The sequence below is a fragment of the Camarhynchus parvulus genome, chromosome 7 (assembly GCF_901933205.1).
Source record: "Camarhynchus parvulus chromosome 7, STF_HiC, whole genome shotgun sequence".
Classification (NCBI taxonomy): domain Eukaryota; kingdom Metazoa; phylum Chordata; class Aves; order Passeriformes; family Thraupidae; genus Camarhynchus; species Camarhynchus parvulus.
The window spans coordinates 18,342,233-18,354,580 of record NC_044577.1 but is presented as its reverse complement, the minus strand read 5'-3'; the positions used below and the strand labels follow the sequence as shown (position 1 = coordinate 18,354,580).

Genomic DNA, 12,348 nt, shown 5'->3' with positions numbered 1-12,348 from the left:
TGGAAAGCAGAAGTCTTAGCAATGCTGTACAAATGCACAAGTTGTCTTAGGTTCAGACACACTTTTCCTCCTTGATTTTTGCAGCAGAGTGAATCAGTTATACAATGTTAGTTAGCAAATGTATTTTTATTTTAACTTGGTGTTGCCCATAATGAATTTTGTTTGTATCTTCATATGCAGCAATGCTGAAAGTGGGATGAATGTTGGGATACTAGACATATTTGGATTTGAGAACTTCGCAAGAAATTCTTTTGAACAGCTGTGCATTAATATTGCTAATGAACAGATCCAGTTTTACTTCAATCAACATATTTTTGCACTGGAGCAGGTAAATTCAACTCTGTTGAGGTCTAGCTGAATTCAGCATCCTACACCATAATCCTATTCAGGACTATTTATAAAATGAGTATGTGATTTAAATGTGAGATAATGACATTGTTCTGTTGAAGCTGTGTAAATAATATTGTTGAGGCCTATAGAGCATTGCTGTGCATCATAAATGCCCTAATGATGATGTTGCTTTTACTGTTTGGATATTAAAACTGTGCTGGTGACTTTTGTAGATGGAATATCAGAGTGAGGGAATTGATGCCACTACAGTGGAGTATGAGGACAACCGTCCACTTCTAGATATGTTCCTTCAGAAACCCATGGGTCTCCTGTCTCTGCTAGATGAAGAAAGTAGATTTCCTCAGGCAACAGACCTAACTTTAGTTGGTATGTGCAAGTAAAACTCTGGGAAAGATCTGGAAAATTGCAAATGCATATATAAATGCAATGTCATCTTTATTCAAGTTTTCCTACCCTAGTTGTCCTGAGGCTGTGTCATTTCATTTGACGTTCTAAGTATGTTTTTCACTGTGCTTCATCATTTTTCTCTGCTTACATATTTTCTATCCTTTTCAAATTGGAAAAGTTGTCTTAAGTATCAGGTGGCAAGGGCTTATTGTTTTTCAATGTTACAAGCAAATATCCTGTGTCTTCTCCATGTTTATAGCATTAGTGTTGAAAATAAAATTTAGATTTCCCAGGCTCCTAGGCCCATGTTTATCCAATTAGAAAATACTGCTTCACTCCAGATTGTCTCATAATACATAGGAAGTGTTATTTCTGGTGTACCATCTGGCTGAGTATTTCCTTGTCTTCATACATATTTTACGTATATTTTGAAAAATTTTGGTGCCAACTTTAAATACACAGCACATGCCGTGTTTAAAGCTGTTGTGTTGCATTTATTTACTAGAGCTGCATTTTTCCCTGCAATATGACACAGAGTTCCATTTCCTTCAATGGAATGTGCTGCAGAGACCCAAACAGTTAGAGAAAAACAACAGTTTCCAGTTAAATTGCACAACACATATACAAGATTTTTCACTACTGCTGGGCTGAGCTGAAACTGGAATTCAGGTCACAGACAGAATGAGTACTATGGTTTCATTCTGATGCTTGTCTGGGTTTGAAACACCAGTGTCTGCCAAGGTAGGCAGGAACCTCCTTTGGAATGGAAAATATGACCTCTTTCTCTCTGAGTTATTATTATAACTTTTAAATTAAGGAGCTTTTGGGCAAAGCTATGGGAAAAGGAATAGCAGTTCTTTATGAATATATATACACATGTAGATGTGTATAACAAGACAAACAGCCAACCCCTCTGGCAGCAGCGGCAGCAGCAGCAGTGAACCGAACCGAACGGAACCAAAGCAGAGTCCCGGGTCCGCTTCCTCTGGGCTGCGGGCGCTTCCCTTCGCTGCAGTTCCGCTCACGGCCGCCAGGGGCGCTGCTGGCTCCGGTCTGGCGGGGCGGCTGTGGTGATTCCTCTGCGCCGGCAGGGGGCGCTGTGGGGCGCGCTCGGCCGCGTCTCCCTCACGGGGCAATGGCGGCGGGCTGGGTGGGGGATTGGGCTGCAGTGGCGGTGGCTGGAGCCCCAGAGGTGGGCACGCTGCAGGGTGGACCTCCAACATCCTTCCTTTGTGTGCTAAAGTTGTCTGCCTCCCTTTTGGCTTGTATAAATCAGTTAATACTGAATACTGAACTTCTACTTCCAGAGGTACTTTCCCTTGTGCAGTGCTGCTGGGCCTTACTGCTGATCTGTACGTGGCGCAGCAGGCTCCCTCAAGCAGACAGCAGAGTGGGATATTTTGCCCTGTCCAGGTGTGCCAGACAATCATTAATTCCACGACTCTGTCCCAGCCTCCAGAAATTCCAAACTTAGTTATTTTGCTTTAAGTACAAGCTCAATTAAGTGGTAATAAAAAGAAAAACCTAACAAAAATAGATTCTAACATCGGAAAAACTGTTTTTGTAATATTTTCTGACATACTCAGCATGACAGAGAATTTTATCAATTGATTCCGGTCTCAGGTCTCAAGTTGCTTGTTCAGGTAAATTAGTATAAAAGCAAGCTTCACAGTATAAACACTAATTCTTACTAAAATGGGTTCCTTTGGATCCTACTTCTTTCCAGGAATGTTTCCTTGTCTCAGCAGGCAGGAATTGCTACCTGGGCCCTCAGTGTTGTAATTTAATTACAAAATATTAAAGAGCCTACAAAATATCACAGGGCATAAAAGACATTTTTCTTAGAAACCCATGTTCCTTCTTCTGTCAGCTCTTTAGGGGTAATCACAGGAAACAGTAAGTCTCCTTAGAAGAGGTTTTGTAGAGAAGCTTCTTTTTTTCTGTAGAAGTCCAAAGGTACGTGAGGGACAATTCCAGACTGAGCACATGAACATATCCTTAAAACCTGATGCACAAAACTAAATGGATGCAGAAAGGAAGATAGAGAAAATACAAATAGTGGGCATTTAAGTGACTGTGATATATGCACAGTTTTGAGTGTATGTATGTATAAGAGATAAACTCACCCCAAACCCTGTATATACATAAGTAAATTCATTGCAAAATATGAGGAATCATCACATCTTCTCATTGGGTCTTCCTGCTTAATATTTTTCCATGTACAAAGGCATCCAGAAACAGTGATTTTTAAAGAAAGTCTTACTGGGCTAGTTGAAAATGTACTGTTCTATTCAGATGTGACAGCTTGGTATTTCTGAGCAATCTGATAATATGTGTTTATAGCAGTTCTGACTTCTTCAGCAGCAATTTAGCAAGCTAATTAGGATTAAGATTGTAGTTAATCACTCTGTCGCTTAAATCGACATCTTTTCTCGATGTCTAGATAAGTTTGAAGATAACTTACGATGCAAATACTTCTGGAGACCAAAAGGAGTGGAACTGTCATTTGGAATTCAGCACTATGCTGGAAAGGTAAGGTCATGTGATTTTTATTTAGTTCAGATAATAGTGGTATGGTCATCACTTGTTTTTATCCAAAGTTTCTGCTTTATGGGGTTTTTTTCCCTCATTTTAATGAAAAAAATGATAAAGTTTATGCAAACACACACTCTACAATGAAACTTTTATGTGTAGCAGTCGATTTTGGAGCCTATCCTTAGGGCTCTTACACAGATTATGTAGACAGTAAGCATCTTTTTTCTGCAGGAAACCTGGCCTCAGAAATGCTAGTACTAAAGTTATTTCAAAGGAGGGACTCTGTGGAGCCAGGGCAGGCTGTGTGCTTGCTAACAGCATGTGAATGCCACAGTAGTTCTGTGTGTGAGTGTCTTGGAGAGTGTCATGCAAAGTACATGCATGAAAAGCAATGTAAACCAGTATCTGTAGCAGAACTTAAAATCCTATAGAGTGCATTGGAAAGAGTGGGACTTGGTAGTAGAGGTGTTTTCTTGTTTGTATCTTCTGTTCTCAGAGGTTCACATTCACCTATTATTTTATATGGGGAGTAACAGTCCAGTTTTCACCATAGCATGAGCTTTGCTTACAGTTTCAGGCCCAAATATTTGTTCATAGACAAAATCGAAATATCCATGTTTTATATAGTTACTGATTAACTCTCATCTCTGGATCATTATAAGATTCCAAAATTTTAAGGTGTATTCCAGTAACTTTGGTCAGACTTTCTGTCTTGTTAAGAATAGCTATTAAAATTCACACAGTTTCAGTTAATTCTTTGTACCCACATGGCCAAATAATAAAATACAATAAAATAATAAAAACAATACTGGCCAGTTTTCTATTGCTGGAGAACATTCAATTTCTATGTAAATTAATGGACTTCAGAGAAATTGGGCTAGAGAGGAGTACTGCAAGTGATACTAAAACAGCTCTAAAGAAATCATTGCAATTAAACAAAATGAAAAGTTAATGGATTCTTATATTAATACAAATATCCAGGCATTAATTTCTAATCAAAACGGTTAAATAATTGAAATAGAGGAATGTTTGGTTGTCCTAATATGGTTTTCAGTGCCATGAGAAGCTGATTTAACATACCTACATTGTGTCCAACTTATTACTGTTCCTCCAGCAGGTCTACTTATAGGTCACAGGTTTGATGCAGACAACCCATAGAAAGTGACCACCTGAGAATCATTTCTCACATCAAAAGTAAATGATCAGCTGAAGCTTTAATGGAGTGTCTCTGTTGTATTGCATCATGCATAGAATCGTTTGGCATGGCCAAGCATAGCACAACAGGATTTAAGCCATTTAACCCAATTTGATGTGCAATGGCATTCTGTGAATATAGATACTCTGTATAGCCAATTTGCATTCTGAACACACTGCTGTAGTTCACTTTTAAGACCTTTGCAGGTAATTCATTTGCTTGTCAGACCACGCTAGCTGGTCTACTTGGTCATCCTGACCATTCACAATTTAAAGAACACAGCAAGTTTTAGGTAACCCTTTTCATCAAAATTTCTAATTCTGTTTTCCCACACCAGGTATTATATGATGCCTCTGCATTCCTTGAGAAGAACAGAGACACTCTTCCTGCTGACATAGTGGTGGTGTTGCGAACTTCAGAGAACAAACTTCTTCAGCAGCTGTTCTCTAGCCCATTAACAAAAACGGGTATGTTCTGTACGGCTTTGCTGACATTGTAACTTCTTCAGCTACCTGTTCCTCTCAAACTCTTACTTGATTCTGGACAAATTTTTTTTTCAATGATTTTATCATATCTTCTTTCCAGATTGTTTGTTCTCTGATTTCAAGATTTCGTTTCCTTTCATGAATCTTGTGCAGCAAGATTCTTCCCTGACTCCAGAGAAAGGGAGATTATCAGATGTGTAGGGCAAGAGCTCATTCTCAGAGCAGGATAAAAATATGTGAGTTTCTAGTTCCTAGTCCTTTACTAAGATCAGTACTCAGTTGGTAGATTCTTATGTACTGTGTCTTACAGTTCATAAATCATGTGATATAGATCAAGGTGTTTTGGAGATAATATCCATCTATTTAGAAGCACTGATGTAATACATAGTTTTTACAAATTATAGAAGCCATATACTAATAGGCTAGAAGTAATTCCATTGATTTAAAGCTTGTTGACTTTGACTTACATGAAAGTGCCAGATCTGTAGCTAAATAAAACAGCAAGATGAAGTTTCATTACTTCATGGATAGATGCCAGAATGCCAGTACCATATGCAAATGATAGTTCTGCAGTATCCTTGCAAACAAGCCAGCAAATGAATATTTCTCTCAATACTTTTAAAGCATCTTTTTCATAATGGGTGAGAAAAGTATGTAATATTGAATCTAAATACAATGGATTGTACTAGATTGCAGAACTGTTGTGAGCTAACATATGGAGATGAGGTTGAATGTTTAGATAGAAATACTTGGTAGATGCATTAGATAGTGCCGGGTAGGCTTATTGTACATTGGCTGTAGATGCAATCCTATGCTTGTGCAGCAGCTCTCTGCCTTGAATTTCTTGACTGTCAGTAATCCAGTTGTAGCATCTGGTGATGCATATAACCTTTGTTGACATTTCTGTTTAGAAAAAGAACATCTGGAGAAAAATTATATTGAGCTTTTTTTGCTCATGTAAAATTGATATCATAATATCTGTTTATATACTACAGAGGATAGGTTCCTGTTACAGGGTAATTCTTCCTGCAATTGAAAGGCTTTCGACTACCCCACCTCAAATTAAACTTTCAGAGGTCCTTGAGAGGTGAGGATCCAGTGAGGAATCTGCTTCTCCTTTCAGCTATAATGAGTTTAGGAGAGGAATATAGTTTATGATGGAGGATTGGTTTGTGCCCAAGTGGGGAACAAAGGATCTTTCTATCTATTACTACTCTACATTTGAGTCTGTGTTAAGTTGATAAAAGAGATTCTGATCAAGCAAAGCAAGAAAGAAAGCTCACACATGGTCAAATGTGCCTCCACACCCCTCTTTACAAGCTGTTTTATACCTTGGAGCTATTGTCAGAATGAAAGCAATTAGGTGCTTTGTTCCAGTTATCAGTCCAAATTATTGCAAATATACTTTTTATTTTATTGCTATTTTTAAATCAGAATGCTGATGCCTTCATGCAAATTCATATTTTTCTGGCCTTATAGAGTTATTATCAGTAGCAGCAGCACTCAACTTGAGTGTTTTGCCTGAGATCCATAGAAGATTCAGTACGAGATACTTCTCATTGCAGTTAATGTACAGTTACCATGCTGGTGTATTTTACCTACTCTTTTGGGTCTCTTACATTCCTTGCTTGTTTCCTATTTACATTAATTGAATGCTTTCTCCCTCCATTTACCTTTCCATGAAGAGCACACAGCAAGTTAAGTGTTTTCTGTATTTGTCAAGTTGGTACAGGACATCCTGATAAAAACATTATTGTGCATGTGCTTCTATGCATGGTGTTATAAGAATAGCTTCAAGCTCTTATATAATTTTTATTTTTTAAAAGCCTTTGTGATTTTGCTCTTTTTTTCCAGCTGTCTGATATAATTGACATTCACATCCTGTGTTGGGGCCTCTGTGTTCTAAAATCAGATTGTTGCCAGGTTTAGTTTTGGCAGCTTGCAAGATAAATGAAAGGTTTGGCTGAGAACAGAAGGCATTGCTGGCAATGCTACTTCATCTGCTCAGTGAAGAAAGATAATGCTATTCTTTTAACTTTCTACAAAGATGTTTTTGTAAACAAAAGAATAGTGAGTGTGCATGTATGCCATTGTACTCTGTCCGTGTCTGTTAGCCCTCTTCCCTCCACTCAACATGTGCTTCATTCCTAAAGAAAACCAGAAAAAATACAGATTAAGATTCATAATCTTGGTACAGCTTTTGGTCAATTACTAACTAATGCAAAAGTTAGTAATTTACATGGGAAGCCATATTCCATCTTTCCAGGTAACCCTGACTTGCAGTGGGCTTTCTGGCAGTATGTGTGATGTTTTGTTTGAAGATGAGTGAGAGCACGCTCTCACATCTGCTGGCAGCAATCTCTGGAACGCACAGTGTAGCTGGGTTTTGCCAAGCGCGGTCTCCCATACGTGTTGCAGCCACTGGGTGGTGCTGTCCCAGAGGCGTGAGGGAATGCCAGCCTGAAATCGTGGGGCTGACAAGGACGGAAAATGTAGTTCTTTAAATACCAAAAAGAACAAAAAGATGCTTTTCCCACCCTGAGATGATCCTCTGTTTGAAGTATATTTATATAACTGTCATATCTTCCCCTGTCAAAAACTGAGCAGCATCAAGAAAATAAATACTAAAAAGCTAAATTCTTTTACTAATTTAAGATCATGTTAATCCTTGTAATTTATCAAGTACACTTATCCCTCCTCAACAAATGCTTCTATTTCACAGTAGCAGTCTGTGCAGTTTAAAGGGCCAGAAATTAACAGGAGGACATTAAATATACATTTGTAATAGTAATTTATTGTTAATAGAGTATGCAACTACTCATATGAGACATTGGAACTTAAACATTCTGGAACTAATTTTGTAGCATATACAGCTTGTTTTTTCATCTTTCAGTGGAAATTTAGTCATGTTCAGTGTGTTTTGAAATCTGCACTTTCTAGGGACCTTTAACTTCAAAATTGAATGAATGTATTCTGATTTAACCCAACAGTTCTCCCATTTGCTTCCATATCTGTCACTTTTTTTCTATAGACAGAGCTTCTTGTGCTGCCACTACTGTAGATGAATATTCATGTTCCCATTTAGATAGAATATATTCCTGATTGTCTCTGGGTTTAGTTTATCACTGTTGCTGGTAAAGCATCAGAGAGAAAAGGAATCACATGAAGTAGAAAATAGAGTCCCCTTGTAAGAATAGAGGATTTTTGTTGGAAAAATGAAGGACAGTCTTGGTACAGCATTGAGGAGTTAGACCATTTTGCTCACTGTCCTGATACTCGATAATTTTTGCAGCATCACCTATAAGGGGTGGTGCTGTTGGACTACTTGGGCAAAGCACTCCTGGGGGTTTTTGAGGCTGCAAGGTTTTATCTTTTTTGAAAAGCTGCATCACAACAAGATCTTCTACTCTTCTACACAATTTCTGCAGACTTTTGTCCTTGCCATGACTCACAGGCCTTTAGAACTTTGAGAAAGTTATCTTCTGCAAGGAGGGGAAAGGGAAATCCTCCAGCCTTCCCGCCAGAAGAGTAGAGATACTGCAAAACATCCTTGTCCTTGCTCTGAGGATCAGTGGGGGTTTTGCTTAGCTACAGAGAAGAGATAGAAGCAACAGAAGAAATACTACCGCAACATCATATTTAATAACTTTAGTAGCCCTGGGTATTGCTCATGCATTAGGGTAATGGAGTATCCATTATATCCATTATATAATATGTATATCATTGCTTAAAAACACTCCTTGTATGTGGTGCCTATATATTTAAACATAAATATAATATATATTTAAACATAAATATAATTCTCTGTCAAAGAGAATTGGGATGAGAGTTTTCACAACTGGGATGAAGGGTTTGCTTAGTCGTGTTTTAGCAAGGTAATTTTTTTGTCCAATGTAGAATTTTTTCCAGGCACTAGTTACTTATAATTCACCTGTCTAAAGGTCATTTCCCCTCCTCAATATTGATTTTTAGTCTGTGTTGTTTCTGCCTTTGAGTCTCTAATCTTGCTTACAAACCTTAGATGGAGAGTAATTATAAATAGTGTATGTTTGCTTACAAACAAAACCAAAACAAACAACTAACAGGCCATGTGCTAAGAGAAAATGTGAAAAAAATGTTTCAGGTTAGCTTTATGCACACTACAGAACAAAAGAACTATGGCCTTTTGCAAAATCACTTTAGAGAACTGCTTTTCACCACTTCTTGGTGACAAGGGTACTATCTTTAACTTGTGTGTAACTTGTGTGTAACTGTGATAGCACATGGTTCCTCATGACGAGTCAGAAACGAGTCAGAAAGAGATTTTCTTGCATTTCAGTCCCATTAACAGATACTACTGGGCATACACGGAATGTAATCTTGGCAAGTCAAAATCATAGGTGATTTGCCACTGTTTTCAGTAGAACCTGGTAGGTTTGAGCTGTCATGTTTGTCACTGTGCTCTCCTATTGAGCACAGGTCCTTGCTCTGGCAATATTTAGTGGTAGGTCTCTTGGTCTGGTGTGTGTAGTTCACTGAAATACAGCATGTTTCCGATTGTGTTTAGTGTATTTTTCCTCTTATTTCTATGTATCACAATAGAACCAAAGGCTCAAATACATTTTAATTTTACTAATTTATTCCACAATAAAATCTTCTTATAATGGTACTTTTGTGTTAGTATTTTCACCTTTAAGAGATCAAGCACTCTTAAATCAAATGAATTGGAAACAAAGTCATTGTAATTACAGTACTCTACTTTAAAATTAATCAGAATTTATATTTTGTAAGAATCTTGGTAAAGTTAATGGAAGCTGTGTATTTCACTCAGGACATGGAGGATTTCTTACTTCTAACTGGTCTGTATGTTAAAAACACAAAAATAGTTTTTGCTCTGCTGCCAGTGAGTTGTATGCAAAGAGAGGCTTTAAACCACAGCTGTGCATCATAACAGTCATGAACTTTACTGGGTTGCAGATGTGGGACATCAGTAAACTCAATTAATTGTAGCTTAACTGATTTTGGGAGGTAGAGTGATGAATTACTTTTTAGAGTTCTGCACTTGAGCATTTTACAGCTCAGTGTTTATTTTTCTTCATGTCCTAAGGTTTTGCATCACAGGACAAATGCAGTACAGATACTCATAAAACTTACTAGCAATAGGATCCAAAAAATGCTCTGAAATAGCCCTAAGAATGGAACTCATCTAGAAACAGAGCCATCTATCAGATCAAAGTTAAGGTCTCAGTCCTGCTAAAGCTTTATATAAAGCATAACAATCATTTACTGTTGAGAATTACTCCCTATAAATAGTGTCGGTGAATCTCTGGAATTGCACGTGGCAGTAAGCACAACAGCTGAGAATTGTCAAGTTAGATTTACCACAGTTATGTTTGGTAAGGGGTGTTACCCAAACAGAATTATGCTGGTTTTTAATCTCAGACTTCACAGATTATATTATACTGAAAATGAGCAAGGGGGCATAGATTTTTTTTTTGTCTCCAAGTCCTTGCAAATTGAACTCTAATAAAAGTAGAAGTGGACAATTTTAAGAATAAATCCTAATTAATTTACTGATTTGATTTATAATAGATCAATCTCTCTAGAACAAATCTTGTGAATAGTTTTTCTTTACCTTTTTCTCAGAAGAGATACCTTTCCCAATTTTCATGTTTCTGGCCTAATTTCTCAATCCTGTAATAAACATGATTTCACAGTAGTGCATAGTAATTTATCTTAACACTGCATTGTATACTAATTAAATTCAAAATCTATTGGTATTGAGGATAATAGGAGAAAAGATACATCACATAAAATATGTTACTGTTTTTAATATTAACAGGTAGACTGTGGGGTTTCACTGTGCACCATATACAGAATTTAAATAGAGAAATATTCAAAGAAGTATACCATTGTTTTAATGAGTAGTTTACTTGACAATTTTAATAGGCACTGTGTGCTGTAAGGCCAAACAAACTATGTCAGAGATGCTCAGTATGTCATTGGAAGCATTCAGTAGCTCTGAAGATCAAATCCTAGAAGAGCATTATTTTAAAATTTCCTAATGAGTTTTCAGAGCAGATAACTTTCTTGACTATTCAGATAATCTTACTCATATGAATGTCCATGATGTTTTTTGGTGTGTCCTTAACAAAGAATGTGCTTATATTTCCCACTCCTTCAAAATAATTGCATTAAGGGATTAATATATCTAAAGGATGAATGTAGTGGGTGGAAAATAAATCTCTGTGCTAGAGCTTGTATACTCATTTCAGAATATTTCATGCAGTCTTACTATGATTTTGTACTTATATAATTTTTCTTTATTCCTTCACCTTACAGCAAGCTGTAAAGGCTGGTATTTTACTGAACCAGCATTATCTATTATTATTTGACTTTGGCTTTCTTACTCCAGCCTGAGTTGTCTTGATGCAGGAGCGGTTAATTGAGCTGCCTGGATAGCAGGTCACAGCGTGTGACAAAGCAAATGTGTTTGTGGATATTTGTATGAATGAGTCTTTATTTCATTAAGAGCAGAGATACAAATATAATTAATGTTTTGCATTACTGCAGAAGTAACTGATTTTGTATCACCTGTTATAATACAGTGAAGTGCTGACATCCAGGGGAGCAATGGTTCAGTTGAGAAGCCTTTGAGACTTGATTAAATTAGTTGTCAACATCAATAATGCCTGCATTTCAGAAATGGGAAGGTCTGGGACTTTTATAAAAGTTCTGTAACCTTGTTTCATCTTAAATTAACACTTTAAAAAGACAGTTCTTGCCTTGAAGTTTCAAAACGTGGTTTTGACACCGTTTTTTAGCCTACCTAGCCTTAGGATCCTGACGACTGGGGATAGTGATAGTCATAGTGAGGTCAGAGAAAATGTTCCATAATTTTTTCCATGTGCTTTCAGCTGCATCTTTACACCTGAATTTTTGTCACTGAATTCATTTGGAATCTTCATGGGCTTTAGCAGGATTTTGACCAGAGTGTGTATGTATGGAGCAGCTTCAGCAGCAGGTCCTGAGTGATAGAATATATACTGTAAATTTTTAAACATTGTATGGAGAATTAACATCTCTGGATATACAAGCAAAGGGCTAGAAATCACAGTTCTTGACTTCACCTGGATTTCCTGTTTATTTACTGTTCTTGCACAAACTTATTTGGACTCAAGTTAAACTGAGCACTACAAAGCTTTATAGATAGAACAATAGCTATTATGTTCTTTATAATCATACTTTTCTGGATAAAGCATATATGATTTGGGGGGGGGATTTCTTACATAACATGCAAGAGGAAATATATCAACTACATAAAACAATGAGGGAGACTAGAGCTGAATCAGAGTGTAGGATAACTATATTTCCAACCTGTGTATGGTCTTAGAATTATTCTTCTACATACCTCTG

At 37.1% G+C, this 12,348-nt stretch overlaps 1 protein-coding gene across 1 annotated transcript in view; it reads left to right on the top strand.

Moving 5' to 3' along the window:
- The window catches only part of MYO3B (myosin IIIB), a 192,013-nt gene that overhangs the window by 97,062 nt on the left and 82,603 nt on the right, over window positions 1-12,348 (top strand). The window contains exons 21-24 of the mRNA XM_030952691.1: window positions 181-328; window positions 564-717; window positions 3,182-3,270; window positions 4,806-4,935. Coding sequence (XP_030808551.1) covers window positions 181-328; window positions 564-717; window positions 3,182-3,270; window positions 4,806-4,935 — 521 coding nt within the window. The remainder of the gene's footprint in view (window positions 1-180; window positions 329-563; window positions 718-3,181; window positions 3,271-4,805; window positions 4,936-12,348) is intronic.